This window comes from Balaenoptera musculus, chromosome 11 (genome assembly GCF_009873245.2).
Source record: "Balaenoptera musculus isolate JJ_BM4_2016_0621 chromosome 11, mBalMus1.pri.v3, whole genome shotgun sequence".
NCBI classification, from domain to species: domain Eukaryota; kingdom Metazoa; phylum Chordata; class Mammalia; order Artiodactyla; family Balaenopteridae; genus Balaenoptera; species Balaenoptera musculus.
The window spans coordinates 96,733,125-96,755,844 of record NC_045795.1 but is presented as its reverse complement, the minus strand read 5'-3'; the positions used below and the strand labels follow the sequence as shown (position 1 = coordinate 96,755,844).

General features: G+C 48.7%; 2 protein-coding genes across 9 annotated transcripts in view; one reads left to right on the top strand and one right to left on the bottom strand.

Annotated features, from left to right (window-relative positions):
* MTMR14 (myotubularin related protein 14) overlaps positions 1–17,895 on the bottom strand; it is a 42,936-nt gene extending 25,041 nt beyond the window's left edge. For 3 of the 8 annotated variants that reach the window (XM_036870294.1, XM_036870297.1, XM_036870298.1), the window contains exons 1-8: positions 17,603–17,895; positions 15,374–15,522; positions 15,011–15,058; positions 10,295–10,403; positions 4,508–4,583; positions 4,149–4,209; positions 2,528–2,650; positions 1,468–1,541 (exon numbers count right to left, since the gene is read on the bottom strand). In XM_036870294.1, coding sequence (XP_036726189.1) covers positions 1,468–1,541; positions 2,528–2,650; positions 4,149–4,209; positions 4,508–4,583; positions 10,295–10,403; positions 15,011–15,058; positions 15,374–15,522; positions 17,603–17,758 — 796 coding nt within the window. In that variant the 5' untranslated portion in view covers positions 17,759–17,895. Of the gene's footprint in view, positions 1–1,467; positions 1,542–2,527; positions 2,651–4,148; positions 4,210–4,507; positions 4,584–10,294; positions 10,404–15,010; positions 15,059–15,362; positions 15,523–17,602 lie in introns of those variants that run through there. The other 5 variants (XM_036870296.1, XM_036870299.1, XM_036870295.1 and 2 more) reach the window with 4 other exon arrangements.
* A 2,733-nt stretch (positions 17,896–20,628) lies between these two features.
* On the top strand, positions 20,629–21,675 carry LOC118904298 (aldo-keto reductase family 1 member A1-like). Its single transcript, XM_036870196.1, has one exon. It carries the CDS (start codon positions 20,719–20,721, stop codon positions 21,673–21,675), a length of 957 nt encoding a protein of 318 aa, XP_036726091.1. The 5' UTR covers positions 20,629–20,718.
* Positions 21,676–22,720: the final 1,045 nt, after the last annotated feature.

Below are 22,720 nucleotides of genomic sequence, written 5' to 3'. Positions count from 1 at the left end.
AGTCCTCTCCCATTCACTTGGCAGAGAGTACTTCAGTCTGGGGACCCCCAAAGCATCTCCTGAGAGTCAGGAGCCTAGTCTGAAAACCAGCCTTAGAGCTACCTGAGGGAAGCTCCGGTGCAGACCCCCACTGGGGACGCCTCTGTCTCGACGCATCTCTGACGCTGCCGAGCCCATGGCATCATCGTCATGGTTCTGCACCTGCCCAAAGCGAGCCTCTCCTCCCACGCACCCATCACTCGGCCTGGTGTCGGCGAGCACCTGTCAGGGACAGGTCTGGCACTTCACCCAGAATAAGCACCATTAACCACATTTTATGCAGGGTGAAACTGATGCTCAGAAGGGTTAAGGGACTTGTTCAAGGACACAGTGCTGGGACTGGAATGCACGCCCAGCCCCACATGCCACCAAATGCTAAGCTAGCAGAGAAGAGTGAGGAGAGACCCTGAAGGAGGCCACTGTAAGAGAGCCAGGCCACAGGGGTCGTGGTTTGGATACCACCAGCTCACACTGATGAGGATACCCTCTGCCCACCAGGCAGTGGATGAACTTGAGGTTCTCATGAGAAGGCCTCGTGGCTCTACTGCAACCTGGGGTCACCAGCCTGCTCTCTCTACTGGCCACATGGCTCCAAGATGAGGAGACAAGATCCAGCACAGGACTGAAGGCAGGTGCTACTGCTGAGGAACAGGAGAGAGGTTTCAAGGAGAAAGAGTCCACTTCCTGCCATCTGTTGACAAAGTTTGGTGCTGATGTTAGGGCTCTAATACCTCCTTGAACAAGCAGGTGCTGCCAGAAAGAAAGCTTAAACGCTACAAACTGGACCAACGCAGCTTCAGTATCCAGTGCAGAGAACACTGCCCTGGCCACAGGTCGCATGCAGTCGGTGCCAGAGACAAATGCAGCCAGCTGTGTGCTCACCACGGTGCTCTGTGACACGGTGAGGCCACCAACCACGTGCAACTGGGGACAGAGCACTTACACCCTCACCACGGCAACAGCCAGCGCAGCATAGCTGGTTGCTGACACGGAGGACTAATGATGTCATTTCACACTGAAACAGCACATTAGCTGCACAGAGCACGCCGATAAACCTGACCTCACCTAATCCGCACAACAAGACCCTGAGCTAAGCCTCACCAACTTCCAGTGACACCTGAGAAAACCTGAGGCTGGGCGAGGTGAAGTAACTCGCTCAAGAGGGCAGTAGGGAGGACCTGAGCCAGGACTCCATTCCCGGGCCCCTCCCAGGGGAAAGCCCGCCCCCTTCCCCACGAGGACAGCATCCTACCCTAAGGTGAGAGCCAAGGACCGGGAGCTGCACTGCGCTATGCTGAGCTACGGCAGTTCCTGCCCGAGGGCTCCGGGGCATCTGTGCACCTAAGTGGCCAGGGCCTGAGGAGGGCCTCTAAGAGCCCCAGTCCTGGGAAGCCTGTCCCTTGACCAGACCTTGGAAAGAGCCCCTACCTGGATACGGGATGGAGAGGAGAGTGAAGTCGGCATAGCGCTGGGCTTTGTCCACCTTCTCAGAGGAGGTGACACTACAAGACAGGATACAACGTGTTACGGCATCACAACACACGCACACCATTCCCCACAAGCGTTACCACAGCTCGAATGATCCTCCTGCTATAGAAACTACTGTTCAGTGTTAGGAATGATGCCCTCCAGGGGGCTTACTTCGAACGACTAAGAAATGCGACTGCTCTGCCGCCTCTACCCCAAGTCACCAGGTGAGAACGCCGACTCCCCCGGACACCACAGCACCCGCAACGGGACCTAAGCCGCGGAACAAGCTTCCCGCGAAGGCAGCACCGCCCCCTGACCCGGAGGGCAGAGTGAGAAAAGAGCAAAATAACAGAGACACTGTCCAAAAGGGGCCCTGAGGCGGACTCTCGCCTCCACCATCTTCTCCGGCATCCACTGCGGACACTCCCAGACAGCATCTGAGAGACGCAGGACTACTGTGACAGCAGCGGGATGTGCAGGTGACTGCAAACAGCTGAGCTGTAACAGCCTCAGTGTGGCTTATTTTCTAAGACATACTCGGCATAATTAAAAGTGGACATTATAAAAAATAAACAACACTTTGGAAAAATTCCCAAAATTTCATCACCCTAACCCAGGTTCCATTTGTTTCTAGTTTTGCCTTATCGCATGAAGATTTGTTCCATACAGGACATAAAAACTGAGTAAATACTGATTTTTTTCGATCCACTTTAAAAGAGACTCTAATCTACCAGAGATGGCGCAGCGGCAGCAGAGCACACGTTAGAGACCCACGGCTCCCTTGGTGCTCTCCGCACCACCACGAGCAAGTGACTTAACCTCTCCGGCTTCAGTTTCTCCCCTGCAAGAGGGGACACCAGAACCTCCTTGTAGGGGAGGGCTGTGTGAGGATACAGGGAGAGGATGCACGAGGCCGGGCACGCGGTGTGCCCTTGTAACTGCTCTGTGTCATCTCCGACCCCACGAGCCTGTGAGCACACGGCCTCCACCCACTTCGCAGGGGGTGCCCTGCACTCACTTCATGCCAAACTTCACCTTCTTGTTCTCCACCATCAGGTCACAGATGTATTTCACTGACAGGTACCGGAGCAGCTTGATGTCATACCCTCTGACCTTATCAAAAAGATGCGTGTCGGAACTTCTGAAACAAAGAGCCAGAGGGAGAAGCTGCACTGCACATTCATCCACAAAAGTCTGGGGCCTGAGGGGCGCGTTCAAGGAAGTCTAGGTTCTACAGAAGAACTTCTGATTCCCTTCTCCAGAAGACAGAGGGATGGCCAAGACAGGACAACTGCTCCCAGGGAAGGTGACTTTCTAAGAGATTATCCCTCAACGCATTTCAAAGAGGAACAAACTGCAGCTGGGGCGAGAAAGGGCTTTTTGGCACTGCTTGACATGAAGCCAGAAGACTCAAGATAATCTCCGAGTTCTAAAAAGCAGCAGGCTAGTGGCTGATAGAGTCTTTGAGCCTCCATTAGAGTTTCTCTCTCTCCACCCCCCTCCCTTTCCCCCATTTATGACCGTTTTTAGCCATATGACTTGCTCAAAATGTAACAGATTGAAACTCACTGGGAGATGGACTTTTTAGAGCTATGTTATCAACTGATTGTGAAATATTAGCAAGTGAATTCCCTCTGCTTAGAAGGCCTCTGGAGCAAAGAGAAAGATAAAATTTTCCTAATCCCCAGGCTGCCTTTTGATCAGTCATACAGATAAAGGCAAAAGCAGAACGAATAAACAGGCACTATTAATTTTTTTTTTAATGCCCACTGCTTTGCTGTCCCCAGCAGACTCCTCACCAACAACAGTGAGCACTGTGGAAGACAGCCTGGCTGGGGCAGAGGTCGTCTGATCCCGGGGGAAGAGCCGAACATTCTTGAGCACAAGCCAGAGCCACTGCTCTTGGAACTAACGGGCAGAAGCCGGGCACAGCGAGATGCCTTTTCATGCGCCGAGCCATGATTTTGGGCGGCTGATCTGACTAGGGTGCTGGTGTGCATTCCAGAGACACTTGACACCAGTTAAAGACTTTCCATGTGGTACAGACCATGCAAAGGAGCTTTTCCAAAATATCCATTACTGCCGTTTTCTAAAAATATTTGGAAAGGAGGTAGGAAGAGTGGGAGCCAGCCCCCTCCCTCCCTTTAAGGCGGCCTAAAACATTCCTCTGTAGCAAGCTCCTTATGACACCTATCACACAGCTGTGGAGCTTCTAGTGCCCACATCTCTCATGTGGGGACCACAGTCCTTGCTTGCCCCGTGCCTCGGGCCGGGTGTGCTGTGCATCACCTGGTAGGCCAGATGTCAGCACCCTGGAAACTGTGGGGCTTGAAGACACACAGATGTCTGGCCTGTGTTTTGGGTCTGGGGCGCCAGGAACCCCAGGGTTGGGGCACTCTCTCTGCAGTCCTGGCGAGCACAGACTGCTCAGGTAGTCCATAAAGTCAGCTTCGGGTGAAGCTACAGGGTGGACTTCAACAACCCTGTTTCAGGGGCGTGGACTTGGCAGCAGGAGGAAGGGAGCCAATCCATTCACCTGGACCACTGATGACGTCACGACCGTCAGTAGGAAAATCGCCACCACCGCTCAGACGCCTGCCCCCAACCCAAGCCCAGACCCATAACCACCTGGCACTGACCGAAGCGCACAGTCCTCCTCCGTGACATCCTCTGCATCTGCCCAGGCGTCGTCTGCACCCCCTGTGGGAGAAACCTGCGGTCAGCACCGAGGCCGAGGCAGGGGCTCCACCCAGGTGCTTCCTGACCAGTCTCCCCCCGGCTCCACCCCAAGGACCACGCTCCTGCCTCTCTCAGCACCCGATGCCCCACACGCCTGGCAGTCTTCTTCACCCCCAGCATCTCCTCAGGTGACGAAAGGAGGGCCCTTGCCCACCCCCCAGCTTGCTGCCCCTCCACCTACACCACTGCAGCCCTAGGTGGCTATTCTCCACCACTGGGTTCCTGTTCTTAGTCAAAGACGGTGCAGCTCAACGCTCACCTGAGAAAATATAGTTGTAGCCAGTGCGTCCATACAGCTCCCCCCATCCAGCCAGCGTCGCCGACCTGCAAATATGCTGGGAGAGAAACCACATTTTCAGGGTCAGATGGTTTTCTGGAGTTTTTTGGTTCGGTTTTTCGCAGTCTTTCTTGAGATATAATTGACATATGACATTGTGTAAGTTTAAGGTCTACAACACGCTTACATATTACAAAATCATTACCAAAAAAAAAAAAAAATCATTACCATCATAGCGTTAGCTAACACCTGCATCATGTCACATAATCACCATTTCCTTTTTTGTGATGAAAACATTTAAGATCATCTCTCTGTGCAACTTTCATGTATCTAATACAGTATTATTAACTATAATCACCATGCTGTACATTAGATCCACAGAACTTATTCATCTTACAACTGGAAGTTTGTACCCTCTGACCAACAGTCAGGTGGTTTTCTGAAGTGCATACAGTGGGGGGAACCCCTGAGGCCCCTCCAGGCCAGGAAAATGGGTGCAGGAGCGCTGCCCAAAGTCTTCACAGCAGTCACTCTGAAGTATGCCTAGAATTTAACCTGCAGCCTCTGTCAAGAGGTTCTCTCTCCCAAACGAGAGGCACCAGAGTGTCACTAACAGTAATGGGTAGATTCAGCGGTCGTCACGCATGTACTTGGGTAAGATCTGGCAGTTATCACATGTGTTTGTGAGTACAGGACTGAAATATGTACACCACCTTCCCACTGGATTTACACAAGCCCATGAGGGAGACGTGGCAGGCGGCAGGCACTGTTGCCGCTTCACAGATGAAAAGACGAGGGATGGGCGCAGGGAGGTGAAGTGATGCCTAAGGTCCCACAGAGGGGGTTGAGCTGGGATCTGACCGAGCCCACCTCCCTCCGGAGCCTGCGTGCTGACCGTCACTGGAACTGCTTAGCGCAGGGGAGGGCAACCTTTGCAGCAGGAGGGCCATTTAAGGGAGAAATGTTTGGGGTTTTTTTTTTTTAAAGAAATTTTATCTTCTCTCTCCTCTGTATCAAGGAAGTGTAGTGGCTGTAACTGTGCTTAACTATCCTTTTACTCTTTCCTCATCACTGAAGGAGCATTTCGAGAGCTAGAATTCTAGAAACCAGGCAATGGGCATGAACTTCATTATTTAATTTTAAGGCTGAATCTTTATAAATTGTGTTTGATGAGATCCAGGAGGAATGGGAGGAGTTATCTGGTGACCCCAAGGTCTAGTTACAGGCTGGGGGAGGCTGTGAGGGTGGCTGGGAGGTCACATTAGGCGAGGGGAGGGCATTTCTGAATGGGTCATGCAGCCTGGTGGTGTAAGGAGGGTCCCTGGAAAACTGCAGAATACTGCCCAAGGGGTCTCCTTCTCCACCTGTAAAACAGGGGGAAAGAAATGGTTTTGCTGCTAGGAAAGGGGTGTGGTGGGAACCGGTAGGTCATCACCCGGCTTTCTGAGGCAGTGGCAGCCTGGGGCAGGGGGCAGGTGATAGAAAGGCAACCTGCTACAGCCCGGGGCGGGGTGGGGTGCTTCTCCAGTGCCGGGGGCAAGAATGCAATCGTGGGAGGGTTGTCCTGGAAGCCTATGAAGAAGGGCTCGGGCAGAGATTCCTGCTGGCCTGAGCAGGATGCACTCTGCGGGGGCTGCTTCATTTTTTCTGGGTCCAAAAGCATTTTGAAAATCTGATGAAAATGATAAACTGTCTCTGGATAAAAATGTACACACCAGAGTTTACCTACATCTCCAAGTCCATCCATGGACCCTTCTCCAGCCCCCGATAAGAGCCCCTACTATGAAGAGACCAACCCAGTGATCAGGAACTGCAGCAAGGGAATGTCAATCCTCAGGTTGAGGACCCCCCCAAAGACTCTCATGGTAAGAAGGGAGGTCTGATTCCTGAAAGCAAGACAATGGGGGGTACGTGGTTTGAGTCTGACTGGCACATGTTATCATGCCCACCCTTCCCCATCATCCAAGCTGCCGGCACCAAATCTCACTCTTCTTTGCATTACTCTGCTGAATCTTTTCAGAGTGGACACACACCCCCTCCTTCCTTAGCTGCTGAGCTCTGAGTTCTTCTCAAGGTTCAGATTCTTCTTTCTGCTCAGTTCTCCCATCTCTTTTCGACCCTGTCTTTTTGGTAACGGAGGCAGCCGCACCTGGCACAGAGGACTCATCAGATGGAGAAGAATGGGAGAGATGGCCAGCTCCCCAAGTGAAGCACCAACCTCTGCAGGAAGGTCCCGAGCCGGCGCCTGGGGGAAGCTGCATCCCAAGGCAGAGTCTAACACCTGACCTTGCTCCCTGGCCTCATGGCTCCAAAGCATAACCTGCCATTTCTGTACTTTAAGCTTCGCTCTTGACTGAAAAAGCAGGATGTACTCTGAATGCTCTCCATTTACCTAATTAGGAGTGGCCTCTAACTCTGCATGAGGAATACGGCTCTATAGGATTTGCTAATGTAGTAACCAACTTTAGCAAACGGAATAAAAGCAGCTGACCTCTGCTCCCCATCTCTTAAGGGAGGAAACAAAGAGAAAGATGACCTGTTCCAATTTTAATTGCCTAAAACCCAGATACAAGTGTTGGGGAAGAGAACGGCATGGGAGAACTGCTTACCCTTAAATGCTTGAACTTAGTTGTAAAAAAATTTTAATAATATATCTTATTCAACCCAATATATCCAAAATATTACTATGTCAACATATAATCACTTTAAAAATTATTAATGTTTTACATTTTTTGGACTAAGTCTTCAAAATCCAATATGTATTGTATACTCGCAGCACATCTCAACTAGGATACTTTATTTTCAGCATTTAAAGGGAAACGTAGTCCTGCCCCAAAATAAAGTTGTGTTTAACCAAAAAAATTCTACATTGCTTCAGCTATAAAATGGAAATTAACTGAAATGAAATACAATCAGACATTTAGTTCCTTGGCTGCCCCAGCCACACTGGACTGAATGTGGAGAGAAGCAGGAAGCGGGCACTTCTGAACATACCTCCCCCTCCCCAGCCCGGCAGGATGTGCTGGTAGCAAACGCTGCTGTCCCCGCACTGGCTCCCCGCACTGGCTAGGGCCTGCCGGGAGCCACGTCTCTGAGGATGAGATCCCCACCTCACAACAGAAGACCCTCTCCTGCCCTTCCCCATCTCCCTCTCACCTGCTGGTTCACAGGTCAACCTTCCCCACTCACTGAGCTCCACAGGGACAGGACTGTCTTAGTCACCTGTCCCCCTAGAACCCAGCAGAGAGCCCGCTACCACTTTAAAAGAGCAGTGTCTTCCTACTGAGCTTGCACGTACAGCTGGGTGGGCACTTGCTAGGCGCTGGGACGACAGCAGCAAGACAAGGCCTCTGCCCTCAAAGGGATTATGGCTGAGAGGAGACAGCAGACTTGCAAACACAATAGGAATAAAACATATATAAGGTGTTCAATCCCTGGTTGGGGAACTAAGACCCCACAAGCCGCACGGCATGGCCAAAAAAACCCAAAAGAATAATCCCTCCAACTTTTCGCCCTCCCTCTGAAATGAGTTGCCTTGGGCTCTTTCTCCCAGGCCTGCTGCAATCTCACTGGACTAAGCCGGTCAATGTGGCACTTCCCAAATGCATTCCGCAAAGTCCCTTCCTCAAGGTCTGCCGAGTGAGAAACAGCAGACCTGACAACACTACACAGGTCCCTCTGCTTCAGGACTTCTCAGAGCCTTTCCTATGTCAGTGCACACTTTCCGATGTACCTCTTGAATCTGGAGCTTGGGGGTCAGGCCAAATCTAGTAATGTGCTGTCTCTCACCCTTGTTTGACAGGGAATGCTTTGCACAAGCACATCCTTAAACTACTGTTCTATGGAACACACTGTGGGAAGCACTGGTTTGAGTATTTCCTATGTAATTTCTAGCAACAAGCACTATGCCCCACAGATCAGTGTGTTATACTCCAGTTATCTAAACCGGAGTTCCCAGAGCTTACAGCAACACGAAACTTTCCAAAGGGGAAGAGGGAATAAATAACTTTAAGATGATTGATTTCTGGAACTTGACTTCCAGACATACTTTTCCCTAAAATCGACCTGTCCACGAAAACCTGTGGCAAGTCTCCTTTCCTACCCCCCCCCTCTTTCACATTCCCCCTTCTTCCATTTTACGAAAGAAAGGCACAAAGGGATGGAAACAAGCCCTGGGTCTCTCCTCCCCACTGCCCTGCCCCAGCCCTCAGCTGCACTGGGAGACCGGACTATAGTCCGAGAGGCACCAAGACCACAGCGCATTCAGGTACGTATTGGATGACTAGAAAAGAGAGCCTAAGGGACTTCCCTGGCGGTCCAGTGGCTGAGACTTCACCTTCCAATGCAGGGGGTGCGGGTTCGATCCCTGGTAAGGAAGCTAAGATCCCACATGCCTGGTGGCCAAAAAACCAAAACATGAAACAGAAGCAATACTGTAACAAACTCAATAAAGATTAAAAAAAAAAAAAATTGGTCCACATTTAAAAAAAAAAAAAAAAAAAAAAAGGAATAGAGAGCCTACACCCCTGCTTCCCTCCCCTGATCCAGGCTCTCTGTTAGTCTGTTCCTTCTGGATTAATCTTTCTCAGAATGCTATTTGCATCTTGTACTTCCCTGCTCAGAAATCACAGTGGCTCTCCCAGCAAACCTAAACACCTTGGCCAGCATCCGGCCTCCTGCATTCAGTCCCTTCCATCCTCGGCTCTGCCACGTACCTTGCGCTCCCGTCAGGGAGTCTCTCGGACTTTCCGCGCCTGCCTTCATGCTCCCCAACGCTGGCACCTGCCTGGAACACCCTCCCACCCTTCCTCCAAAGCTGGCAGCCTAGTCCCGCTCACCTAATGAGGCCATGTCTGTCAGTCCACACTGCTGCCCATCTGTTTTTGTTTTTGTTTTTAACTTTTGGCCGCACTGCACAGCATGCAGGATCTTAGTTCCCCAATCAGGGGTCGAACCCACACCCCCTGAAGTGGAAGCACAGGGTCTTAACCACTGGGCCGCCCGGGAAGTCCCCAGCTGCTGCCCGTCTTAAGTGGGTTCCTCTGACACCACACCACGTGGCCCTAAGCTGCAGTGTGGTAACTTGAGGGCGTTTTGCAGTAAGTTTAAACCCCAGCTTTCTAGTTGTGTAAACTTGGGGAAGTTATTTAACCACTTTGAGCCTTCGTTTCATCTGCAAAATGGGAATATCAAATACACCAAAGGATTATAAAAAGAGGTGAAATGAGACCATAGTGGGCAGCCAAATTAACAACAGTCACCAGAATATAAGCTTGATAAGGGTGAGGATTTTTGTCTACCTTATATGCTGATGTACTTTGAGGCCTGAACATGACACACATTCAATAAATACTTGGTAAATTATATGACTGAAAGAATGAACAAACAACAATGTACTTACTCATCTGATCTAATCTATTCATAAACTTTTGATGTAGGCATGATTATTTTTCCCATTTTATAGAGGAAGAAACTGAGGCCTTGCACAGGCAGGAAGTAACAGAGCCAGGATCAGAACGTAGGCAGTCTGGCTCCAGGACACAGGGTGGGGTCCTCTGCTGTGACGTCCCTTTCCTAATTAGACTCACCTTCAAAAAAAGTCGTATCAGAATTGGCCTGTTTCTCTGGCCTGCTTCCCACAGCACCAGGCACCCAGTAATCACCCAAACTCATCTGGCAAAAGCCAAGAACACGAGACTCTACACTTTGCATTAAGCCAGGTACCCCGCGAGAGGGTCTCAGGGATGCGAGGCTACGGTGTGGTCTTACCTTGCCCTTGAACAGGATCACTGGGCAGACAAACCGTCCTCTGCACCTGGCCGTCTTGCTGCGGTTGACGAGGTCCTGCAACTTGCTCACCTGCACGGTGCTCTGAAACCTAAAAACGGGCAAGAGAGGTAGGTCAGGCTGCTTCTGCGTGAGTACTGTGTGCCCCATACTAGGGTTGTGTGTGTGTGTGTGTGTGTGAATATTCATTTCAAATTTAATAAATGCTCAGATTCCTAAATTCTAGATCATGGACATTCTAAGCTTTTCAAGAAAAGAAAAAAATGCTATATTATAGATACTAAAATGGAAGTCATCCTGATTTCAAAACCTTTAAGATTAAAAAAAAAAAAAAAAGTCAGCTACTCTGAAGACATGGTATTTAAAATACAGAAACATACATAGCAAACTGAATGTTGATTATGTCTAGGGTGTTCAGTATTTTACTCCAAAAGTAAGACAACAGGTGTGCTGGGGACCCTCAGGAAATCATGGGGCCATTCTTGTCACCTTTCAGAGTGCAGGATAAGATGAAGGTTCACATTTCACAGGGCTATGAGCCTCTGATACCTCCCCAACGTTCCAGCTACCTCTAACAGTCCAAAAAGCCAACAGGGCAGGGAATGCTGGAGCAAAGGCAGTGAAAGAGAAGCTATTTGTGGCCTTGAGAAGCACAGTAGTTAATGCACTGGGTTTGGTAAGGGAGCTTCTAGAACATGAAAAAAATACATTTAGAAATGAGCTTAAGCAACTCACACATATTAAATCAGGTCAAATCAGCTGACCCCTAAAATAAGGGTCTACTCTCATAGCTTCACCCACTGATTCTTTTTTTTCTTTTCTTTTTTTAAAATTTCTTGGCCGCGCTGAATGGCATGTGGGATCTTAGTTCCCCCACCAGGGTTTGAACCCGCGCCCCCTGCAGTGGAAGCGCAGTCTTAACCACTGGACCACCAGGGAAGTCCCCACCCATAGATTCTTAACAAAAGACTCCACATCAGCCAGTCAGAGCTTCTGGTTGCAAGAGGAACAGGAGGCAGGGAAGTTCAAGAGTGGGAAGCTATCCCCGCCATGCAGAGTAATGCAAGGTGACAGGAGAGAAGGGAGGGAAGACACTCAAGTGCCCTCCTTACAAGGGCTGAGCTTCCAGGCCGAGTCCAAGAGGGCGTTCATTCCTTCTACATCCCAGTCACGCTAGCACTCCCGTGTCACTGCACAGCATGTGCACACAAATAATTGTTTCAGAATGAGTAAGTTCACCAACTCCTACACATCTGTGGTACCCTTTTAAGCATATCTGGATGCTGCTGGCACCAATAAAAATATAGTCTTTTAAAAACACTGCTGATTTCTTAGTAGCCTTCATAGATATATTCTCAAACCAGTTACTAATAAAATAACTACTATTAAGTGAAGATGTGAAACTGAAGTTAAACAGCGGTCTTCAAATAAAAACCTGGACCATGAGTTTGGTGACCATGGAAAGAGAACACGGGGATAAAATAAGAGGACTTATACTTCCCATGGTGTATTTTTCTGTAAGGTCTGATTTAAGATTTTTTTTTCATTTTTATTAAACATTTTGTTTTAAATCACAAAATTATTATATCCTTACCATAACCAATTCAAACAACAAAGAAGTGACTACATGTTATTTTTACGATCAAGATTTTTTTCCTTTTTTGATGGAAGGAGGAAGGCTGGGGTGCCTCTTCAAGGTGCCCGTAGGACGGCACGGGCCAACTAGCCAGGTCCTAGAAAAAACATGGCTTACTGAAAACCAAGTTCTGCCACCTTCCCCTCACTCAGGTTCTCTATGGAATAAAAAGGCACCTCAGGGTTTCCCTGGTGGCACAGTGGTTAAGAATCCGCCTGCCAATGCAGGGGACACGGGTTCGAGCCCTGGTCCAGGAAGACCCCACGTGCCGCGGAACAACTAAGCCCGTGTGCCACAACTACTGAGCCTGTGCTCTAGAGCCTGCGAGCCACAACAACTGAGCCCACATGCCACAACTACTGAGTCCACGCGCCTAGAGACCATGCTCCGCAACAAGAGAAGCCACCGCAATGAGAAGCTCACGCACAGCAATGAAGACCCAATGCAGCCAAAAAAAAAAAAAAAAAAAAAAAAAAGGCACCTCAGAATGAAACAATGGCCTAATTAAACTGAGACGCCAAGATAATACAAAACTGAGCACACAGAGCACGGCTCACAGTAGTCTCCCCCCCACCTTTTGGTGGCCTCCGTCCATTTGCACAGATGTGGTCAGCACCATCTGTTTTAACTGACTCTCACGGAGCTCACTCCAGCAGCTCTAAAAGCCTTGAAACTGCATTTGATTCTCCCAGGCTGAATCCTTCCATTCAGCAAACTCTCCACATAACCGAGGGAGAGAACATGCCAGCATTTCCCTCTTAGAGGCTCTGGGCAGTCTTATCATGTGAAGGAAGGCACCTTTTTCTTGTTAGGCTAGCTGGTGCTTTATTTTCCTGGGTCCCCTACTCAAAGAACCAATTCAGTTTCTGTTCTCAGTGGTTCCTGTTTTTATTTTTGTTATCTCTTGGCCTCGGAATCTTTCCCTTACTGTGCTAAGCACTGGGCTGTGTCAGGCACCTGATACTCATATTTGAATGAATGAAAGTGAGCTTGTGTATTTATGTCTGTCTTGTGGGACTGAGCCCTTAACCTGCGGGATCTAATGCTATCTGTAGAACACAAGGCTGGCGTCTGAAAGTTAGTGGAATGGGAGAACAACCCCCCCACCCTATGCTCACACACAAGCTGGAATTATCAAGTGCAGAACTTTAACCACTGTCTCCCAATGCTTCACCTGTACTTGCCCTAATTCTGGCCTTTGTTACACTGTCATTGCTCATTGATTGGTCTGTGTTACCCACCAGATCTAAAGGTAGGGACTTCATCTCTCTGGTAGGGCCTCCAACTAGACCCCTGGGGTCTGCCTCATGGCAGCAGTTTGCCTCGTTGACAAACTCATGTCTTCATCGTTCAGAGATCCCCATCCAGGCTTCTATTCTCAGATATGGGCTAAACTGGGGAGGTGGGTTAAGAGGACCAAACCACTTCCTGAATCCAATTCTACCCTGTGTAACTCAGTCTAATTAGTGTCATATTAACACCAAGTCCAGGCATGTGTAAAGAAGCAAAAAGTGCTACTTCTTCCCACCTGAACATGCACATACTCCCTTCTCTTTAACAGGCATCGCCCACTCAGTATCACTTCGAGGCCTTGCAAGAAGTGAAAAGTAAAAACAAACTCCACGGGACTTCCCTGGTGGCGCAGTGGATAAGACTCTGTGCTCCCAATGCAGGGGGCCTGGGTTCGATCCCTGGTCAGTGAACTAGATCCCACATGTGTGCCGCAACTAAGAGTTCACAAGCCACAACTAAGGAGCCCACATGCTGCGACTAAGACCCGACACAACGAAATAATAAATAAAAACAAACAAACAAACAGAAACAAACTCCACAATTTCTCTAGGGTTAGGGATATACTGCAGTGACCCTAGCCTGAGCAGCTAGACCCTGCTAGGCAAGATGGGAGGGCCGTGGTGGTGACAGAAAGAAGAGGCAGTCATACAAGTGCTCTGATCTACATTCAATTCCTTTTCCCAATACATTCTTTTTTCTCAGTGCACCCCACCACGACCTCATTACAGGGCACACTGATAGATCTCCCATTTTACTCCTCCGCTTGAAAGGCTTCTCTGGCTCCCTGCTGTTCCCAGGCTATAGCAAAGGTGAGACTCATCTAGGGAGCTCTCTGAGGCACAGATTCTGGAAACTGTGATTCAGGGGCCCTGGAATCTGTGATTTCAATGAGTGCTCAGGGGGTACTAGCCCAATAACCACTAACACCCACAAGTCCACACGCCTGATGATCAAGACCCTGTACAAGCTGGTCCCTAACAAAGGACATTTCAGGGACACCCCTACTCATCCTTCCAAATCCAGCTGAAAGGTCTCCCCAAACACACACCAGGCAGAATCCACCCTTCTCCCCAGTTCGTCTACAGCAGTGCTTCTCAAACCTCCATGTGCGTACGAATCACGGGGCCATCTTGTTATGCTGTGATTTTGATTCAGTGGCTCTGGAGCCCAAGACTCAGAATCTCTAGCTGTTCCTGGGTGCGCGGATGGGCGCACTGTGAGTAGTGATGGCCCGCTGCACTTGGCAGCACGACTCTACCACAGCACTCATCATCACAGTACTTCCACGGGGCCAGGCTCTCACGGATATTGTTGGCAACAGCTCCTGGAACTCCCTTAAAATCAACAGCAAGCAGGGAGCCTAGGGGAACAAACTTTGCGATCAACATAAAGCACTTCCTAGAGCATCAGTGATTATTTATCAGTGTCAAACAACTCTACCATTTACTGACTGCCTATGGGCTGCATCCTGTGCTGGGTGCTCTGTGTCTGCTCTGGTGTGAACTGTTACCACACACAAAGCACTCGGGCCTTGGGAGGCCCTCAATAAATGGTAGCTCTTATTTCTAATTCTTACAGCACACACGTCAGGCTTGGAATAGTCCTGTTTATCAGCAGGAACTGCAAAAGCCACTTTTCTAAAAAGAGGTAGAAACTGATGAGGAAACTAAGAGACAAAGAGGTTCAGTAACTTCCCCAAGTTAGTTACACAGCCAGCTAGCAGGGCAGCCAGCACGTACGCTGACCTCAGGCTCTTAAGCTCCACATACTGTAAGTGCCCTTCCACATGTCTACAAAGTATACCTCCCACTTGCTCTCTTAAAAAAAAGAAAAAAACAGAACAAAAAACACTGAGGTTCAGAGAGGTGAGGTGTGAAGTCAGCTGTCTCAGGACAATGAGCTATAGGGTAGGAGTAAAACAGGAGGCCAGGGCTGTGACTCCCAACCCCTCCTTCTATGCTGTGCTACTCTGTCAATCTAAGATGTGAAACCCTGAAGAAAACAAAGATGCCAATGAGGCTTGACACCTGGGAAAAGTGAGCCTGCCCCACCCAGCTGCAGACTTTCCTAACCCTGGGCATGAGCTGTCAAGGCCTTCCCAGATAGGCACGCTTTGGTTACATGATGCTCACGTGTCTTTCTCCTTCTCAGAACTCTCATACTCCAGGAACACGATGTGCTGGGGGTAGTGGCCGCAGATATCCCCATTCACATTTTGGATCACGCTGTAACAGTAGTCTCGGCCAAACAGCTCCAGACACCTCTTCTCAATGCGCTCAACCTGCACAGAGGAGGAGATCTGAGCATAAAGAAGATTCTGGGGTTCTGAGAATTAGGCGGTTCCTGACCTGGAGAGCTCTCTGGGAATGACAATGTGCCTCTGTGATTATCATTCAATACCAGGAAAAGACATCTTGCTAGATCACAGGCCCTAAACGTGTGGTTCATGAACCCCCATGGTACACTTTGGGAGAGACTCTGAACCCCTCAATGTTGTGATGAAACTGTGTATGTTAAGCATTTGAAGAGAGGTTGACACCTTTCATTAGATTCTCAAAGGGGTCCACAATCCATAAAATATTAAGAACCCCTGCTCTAAGTTACTTTATTTTTAATAAATTTATTTATTTTTATTTTTGGCTGCATTGGGTCTTTGCTGGAGCACACGGGCTTTCTCTAGTTGAGGAGAGCGGGGGCTATTCTTTGTTGCAGTGCGCGGGCTTCTCATTGCGGTGGCTTCAGTAGTTGTGGCTCGCAGGCTCTAAAGTGCAGGCTCAGTAGTTGTGGCGCACGGGCTTAGTTGCTCCGCGGCACGTGGGATCTTCCCGGACCAGGGCTCGAACCCCTGTCCCCTGCATTGGCAGGCAGATTCTTAACCAATGCGCCACCAGGGAAGTCCCTCTCTAGGTTACTTTAACCGGCACTAATCCATTATCTTCCTTTAGCTGCAGATTCTTCCCCATTCTCCAGCCACAGACCAGTACCTAGAAGCTCTAGTTAGTGTAATGAGTAAAAGATGCAGACAAAGCTGTCTCCTTACACGCAATTTGCTTATGAAATAGAAGGAACAGCTCCCTTAAAATTGCCCTTGTTTTGCTCAGTTCAGGGAAAGACCCACCAGAAGAACAACATAAAACCTGTAACATCTCAAGAAGTCTGCAAAAGATCAGAAGTTTAGGGCCAGGTGGAGTGAGTCAAGTATAACTTTTTACAACCCTAATCTTCAGGGGTGTGTAAGAAGGAAGGGGGGCCCAGCAAAACTGACCCTCTAGCCACCCAAAAGACCAATGTGGAGGGAAAAACTCACAAAAATTAGAAATCCTCAAATTTCAAGGGACACCAGTATCATTAAAAAGCCTATTAGAAAATACAAATTCCAGATTCCCACCCCCAGAAATTCTAACTCAGTAGGACTGGGTGGGATCAAGAAACCTTTATTTTTAACAAACACCCCAGATGATGCTGAAACAGGTGGTCCTCAGGCTAAGCTCTGAAAAATACTCGGTCCTTTGGAGAGTGGAGGAGACCCATCATTACTGAAGTCTTCCCTGCATTACTCCAGACTAGAAGATGCCAAGTGCAGTAAGTCCTAGCATAGGTAACCCCTGGAGCCAAACCAGAGTTTCATGGCCTGGGAGGGAACAGAATTCCATTGGAAAACCTGATGCTAAACCTGCCAAAACCACGTGGGGAGTGAAAGATGGCAGGGTCGGCAAGATTCCCATCAGACTGCCAGGCAATGCCTAAGATGGGAATGGCCTGACCAGACTGGAAGCCTTCCAGGTCTGGCAATAAGGAGACTGAAGGGAATCCCAAAAGCAGAAAAAAAGAGAAACTAAGACTTGCTTTTGACAAAGGAACAGAGGGAGTATGAGTTGCCTTCCTGCTCTATGGAAGAAGGAAAGGGATGGGCCTAATTCTAAAGTCATGCTGAGACTGTACAAGGGGGCAACACACTCGGTTTATCTCTTGGCTCCATTCTGCCCCACCCCTCCAGCCCCTTCACTCTGATCTCTGACCTGGATAAATCATCTACACTTCAAAAAAATCTAGATATGAGAGTTTTTGTCCCCATACCTAATGCATGGGAATAACCCTCCTCAGCTCCTCTTCTCTAATCTCTGAACAAGGCCACTCAGCGCTAATCTTTGACCTCCAAACCCTTTTGTCTCAAACCAAAACGTCGTCCTTCCTTGGCTCGTTCTAAGTCCAGTTCCTCCTTTTCGGTTTTTAAACCCGACCCTTACTCTCCGGGTCCAGACACTGGGCACTTCCCTCTCTCTCTGTCCTGTGACCCCTGACCTCAGCAACGTCGCAAACCAGGGACCTTCTCTTTCTGCTCATCGCGCCTCCGGACTCACCTTAGAGCCTCCCGTCCCGCTGCAGTCCTTGGCCCGGTACTGAGTCCGGGAGAACTCCTCCAGCAGCTCCCCGAGCCCTGGCTCCTGCGGCTGTGGGGTGCCTGAAGAAGCCGAGGACCCCGCCGAGGCGGCGGCGGCGGCCCGAGCGCCGGCCATGGCCCAGCCCCGCGTCCCTTTCAGCGCTCTGCGTCGCCTTCAGCGCGGGCCAGCCCAGCCCATGGCACCTGGAGGCACCGACTCCGAGTCCTGAACCTCCGGAGCCGCCTCAGCCACCTCCTTCGCTTTCCACTTCCGGCCCCGCCCCACCCAGCCGGATGTTTACTCCAGAGCTGGCCAATCGGAGCCCAGGACTCGCGCCCTGCCCCACGATTACCTGCCCACCCCCGACGCGGAGCGGTCCAAGTGGTCTCCGGAGAGGGGACCGCGGCCGCTCTCAGAAACCTCGTGCTCCGCCCCACCGGGTTTCCCCTGGGAAGCCAGGCTAAACCATTGGGGCTGCGGGGGGGTACAGCGCGGAACTAGGAGGAAGGAACCACGGGAAAGAACCAGCCGAAGAGTGGAATAAACCATTAACAGGGAGAGGAGGCGGGAACTCTTGGAGGCACCTACTTAGTGTTGGCAACCATAGTAATGACAATAAATAATAATAAAACAGCATTTCGTAAGGCACTTTGCTTGCATTGCTGCTCACAGCCGTCCCTCTGATTATAGTGCTGCAATAGTCAACCCGCTTTATTGAAGTAACCGCGGGTCATGACTGACTTGAAATTCTGTAATTTAAAAGCCCCATGTTATTTTTCTTTTTTTTCTTAATGGAGTATTTCAAACATTCATAGAAATGGAGAGAATAGTATAATGAACCCTCATGTGTCCATTAGCTTGTTTCAATGATCATCAACATACACCAATCTATCTTGTTTCATCAATCTTTGCCCCATCCAATAGTATTATTTTAAAGCACAGCTCAGGGTGGGAGGGAGGGAGATGCAAGAGGGAAGAGATATGGGAACATATGTATATGTATAACTGATTTACTTTGTTAAAAAGCAGAAACTAACACACCATGGTAAAGCAATTATACTTCAATAAAGATGTTTTAAAAAAAAAAAAGCACATCTCATTATTTAATCTGTGAATACTCCAGTATTAATCTTCTAACAGATTAGTACTGTTAAAAAATGATTAAGGAAGAGAATTTAGGTGTTAAACATACTTTAACACTTCATGAAGCCACCACTGTTTGTTCCCAAGGGTCCAAAGAACTGCAACATGGGACTGAAGGCAGGACACTTTTATAGGATAAAGAATAAGGAACAAGGAAGAAATGGGAATTCCCTGGCGGTCCATTGGTTAGGACTCCTCTGCCCTTTCACTGCTGAGGACCTAGGTTCAGTCCCTCGTCAGAGAACTAAGATCCCTGCAAGCCACCTGGCGGCCAAAAAAAAAAAAAAGAACATGGAAGAGAAAAATAGAAAATGAATAAAGAACAAGGAAGTAATTATAAAGCCCAGAGTTTGGGGATTGGCTGACTAGATATACTGTGTTTCTGGTCAAGCAGAACATTTACAGAGACACCAAAGTTACTAAGTTTTGCTCTCTTGCTGTGGCACTCTGGGCAGGAGTGGCTCCATCTTTGGCCTAGAAATTTATTTCAGTAATTCTCCCTTTTCTCATCCTCTTGACCATTCAAGAGGTTTGGTCAAAAATATCAGTACTAACATGATCCTCAGTCACCACTGCCTCTTCTGCTCTCAGTGTAGCATTCACAAGAGGTGATGTCAGGCTTGTATTCTTGGCCCTGGTTCTGTTCTTCTGCTCTCTTTTGTCACTTCAGTCAGAGAGAGACCATGTGTTGGCTGGTCAGTCGCTGCCCACATGCATTTAAAACTTTTGAGAGAACCCAGCTTATCAGGGAGACAATAATAATTACTAGCAACAAAACAATGTCCATGGTTTGGAGAGTACTCCTGAGCCAGGGTCCCCATGATCCAAACCAGCTAGAAAACTGGGGACACTTCTTTAAGCCAGTTGGCCTGTTTATGTATTTCGTGTAACTATGTCTCCCTTCCCCAGAAATGTTTATGCAGCGAGCTTGTTCCAGAGAAACCGAGGTGTTATAAATCAGGGAGAAGTTTGTGACGGGAAGAAAGAACTACAGGATCACCAGCATCCAAGCCAGTCCAATAGTCAGTTTACCCTTCTTTGCAATGGTCTATGGTAGGTGAACAGTTATCTTTCCAGGCTAGAGCAAGCCAAAAAGTAGAGAAAAGAATAATAAAGACCTTCATGATATAAGAATTAGGAAAAGGATGGTCAGAGAAGGAAGGAAGAATGGAAGGAAATGCTCTTAATCTGACTTCTTGGGAGGAAACAGTCTACCTCAGTGTTGCCTAGTTCTCTTCCTAGTCAATTGGATTTTGAGGTCTTTGGCATTTAAACAGGGCCAGATGTCAGGTGGGGTCTTCTTCAGTTGTGAAACGTACCCAGATTTTTTAATCTGTTTGTTTGTTTTTTTTAAAGTTGGCTCTTTTATTTTGCTATATATTTTTTTATACTTATTTATTTATTTGGCTGTGCTGGGTCTCAGTTGTGGCACATGGGATCTTTGCTGTTGCGTGCAGGATCTTCGTTGCAGCATGCAGTATCTTCTAGTTGCGGCATGCGAACTCCTAGTTGCGGAATGTGGGATCTAGTTCCCGGACCAGGGATCGAACCTGGGCCCCCTGCAATGGGAGCACGTAGTCATAGACCCTGGACCACAAGGGAAGTCCCTGTACCCAAGTTTTCACACCTTGTAATTCGACAGTGATGTTAGTGGTCAAGAACACTTGGTAGGGTCCTTTCCAGGAATCTCACTTCTGCAAAAGCATCAAAGTAAAACAATAATTGTCTGTAAATAACAACGAACTTTAAAATGCCCATGGTTGCAGATCTGATGAGAGTTCATTATAATGGAATTGACAAGGAAATTTGGTTATTTCTGTGATACCCAACATTTTTAAGACGATAACTAGGAATCTGGGAAGCTGAGGCCCATTGGGTAGCTAGCAGGGCACAGGACTGAGCTGAAAAGCCATACTTCCCTGTTAACGTCCTGTGCTCGTGCCGAGGGGGCAATGGTGGCTTCCTGTATCCTCCTGCACACTGGACAGAAGATGCCCCTGATTGGACTGAGCACCTGGAAGAGCAAGCCTGGCCAGGTAAAACCAGTTATTAAGTATGCCTTGAGTATAGGCTACCGCCACATTGACTGTGCTATCTACGGCAACGAGACTGAGATTGGGGATGCCCTGAAGGAGGATGTGGGACCTGGCAAGCTGGTGCCTCAGGAGGAGCTGTTTGCGACTTCCAAGCTGTGGAACACGAATCACCACCCTGAGGATGTGGAGCCTGCCCTCCGGAAGACACTCGCTGACCTCCAGCTGGAGTATTTGGACCGGTACCTGATGCACTGGCCTTATGCCTTTGAGCAGGGAGACAACCCTTTTCCTAAGAATGCTGATGGGACTATATGCTATGACTCCACTCACTACAAGGAGACTTGGAAGGCTCTGGAGGCACTGGTGACTAAGAGGCTGGTGGGGGCACTGGGCCTGACCAACTTCAGCAGTCAGCAGATCGATGATGTGCTCAGTGTGGCCTCTGTGTGCCCAGCTGTCCTGCAGGTGGAATGCCACCCATACCTGCCTCAGAAGGAGCTGATTGCCTGCTGCCAAGCACGCGGCCTGGAGGTGACTGCTTATAGCCCTCTGGGCTCCTCTGAGCATGCTTGGCGTGATCCTGATGAGCCTGTCCTGCTTGAGGAGCCAGTGGTCCTGGCACTGGCTGAAAAGCATGGCCGGTCTCCAGCTCAGATCTTGCTCAGGTGGCAGGTCCAGCAGAAAGTGAGCTGCATCCCCAAGAGTGTCACACCTTCCCATATCCTTCAGAACATCCAGGTGTTTGACTTCACCTTTAGCCTGGAGGAGATGAAGCAGCTAGATGCCCTGAATAAAAATTTGCTATTCATCATGCCCGTGCTTACGGTGGATGGGAAGAGGGTCCCGAGAGATGCAGCTCACCCCCTTCAATGACCCATATTGAGACCACAGCTTCCTGGCTTCCTTTTCATCTCTCCAGCTATAATGTCCTGCCATCCCCAGAAAGAAGGAGTTAATAAAGCCATTGGAGTATCCATCCAAAAAACATAAAGACAATAACTAGGATTATAACTTGTAACATTATACCATGCACATCAGATTTTTAGGAATTTTATATAAGTTCTGGAACACTTATGTTAATAACATACCCACACAAAGATAAGCTAAAGTTAAACATCACTTCTTACTTGGCAATGTTTTCTTTGTAATTTAACATATCAAATAAGCCTAATTAGCTTCACATTTCTCTTTTTATAAGGAGAGAGAACAAATATAATAGGGTCCCTTTGGAAAATCCCAAAGTTGGCCCCAGGTCAAAAAAAACTTCATTAGAATTTGATTTTGGGGGGGTTCCCTGGTGGCGCAGTGGTTAGGAATCCGCCTGCCAATGAAGGGGACACGGGTTCGAGCCCTGGTCCGGGAAGATCCCACATGCCGCGGAGCAAGTAAACCCGTGCGCCACAACTACTGAGCCTGCACTCTAGAGCCCGTGTGCCACAACTGCTGAAGCCCACGTGCCTAGAGCCCGTGCTCTGCAACAAGAGAAGCCACCACAATGAAAAGCCCGCGCACCACAAAGACGAGTAGCCCCCGCTCACAGCAACTAGAGAAAGCCCGCACGCAGCCACAAAGACCCAACACAGCCAAAAATAAATAAATAAATAAATAAATAAATAATTTTAAAATTGGATATATTAAAAAAAGAAAGAATTTGATTTTGGGGAAGTTTGTCAAAAATATCCATTTAAGGGACTTCCCTGGTGGCCCAGTGGGTAAGACTCTGCGCTCCCAATGCAGGCGGCCCGGGGTTTGACCCCTGGTCAGGGAACTAGATCTCACATGCATGCCACAACTAAGACCCTGCGTGCAGCAACTAAGACCCAGAGCAGCCAAAATAAATAAATAAGTAAATAAATATTTTTAAAAAATATCCATTTAACCAAAGTGACAAGTAAAGACTTCAAAGGCAAGTACAGAA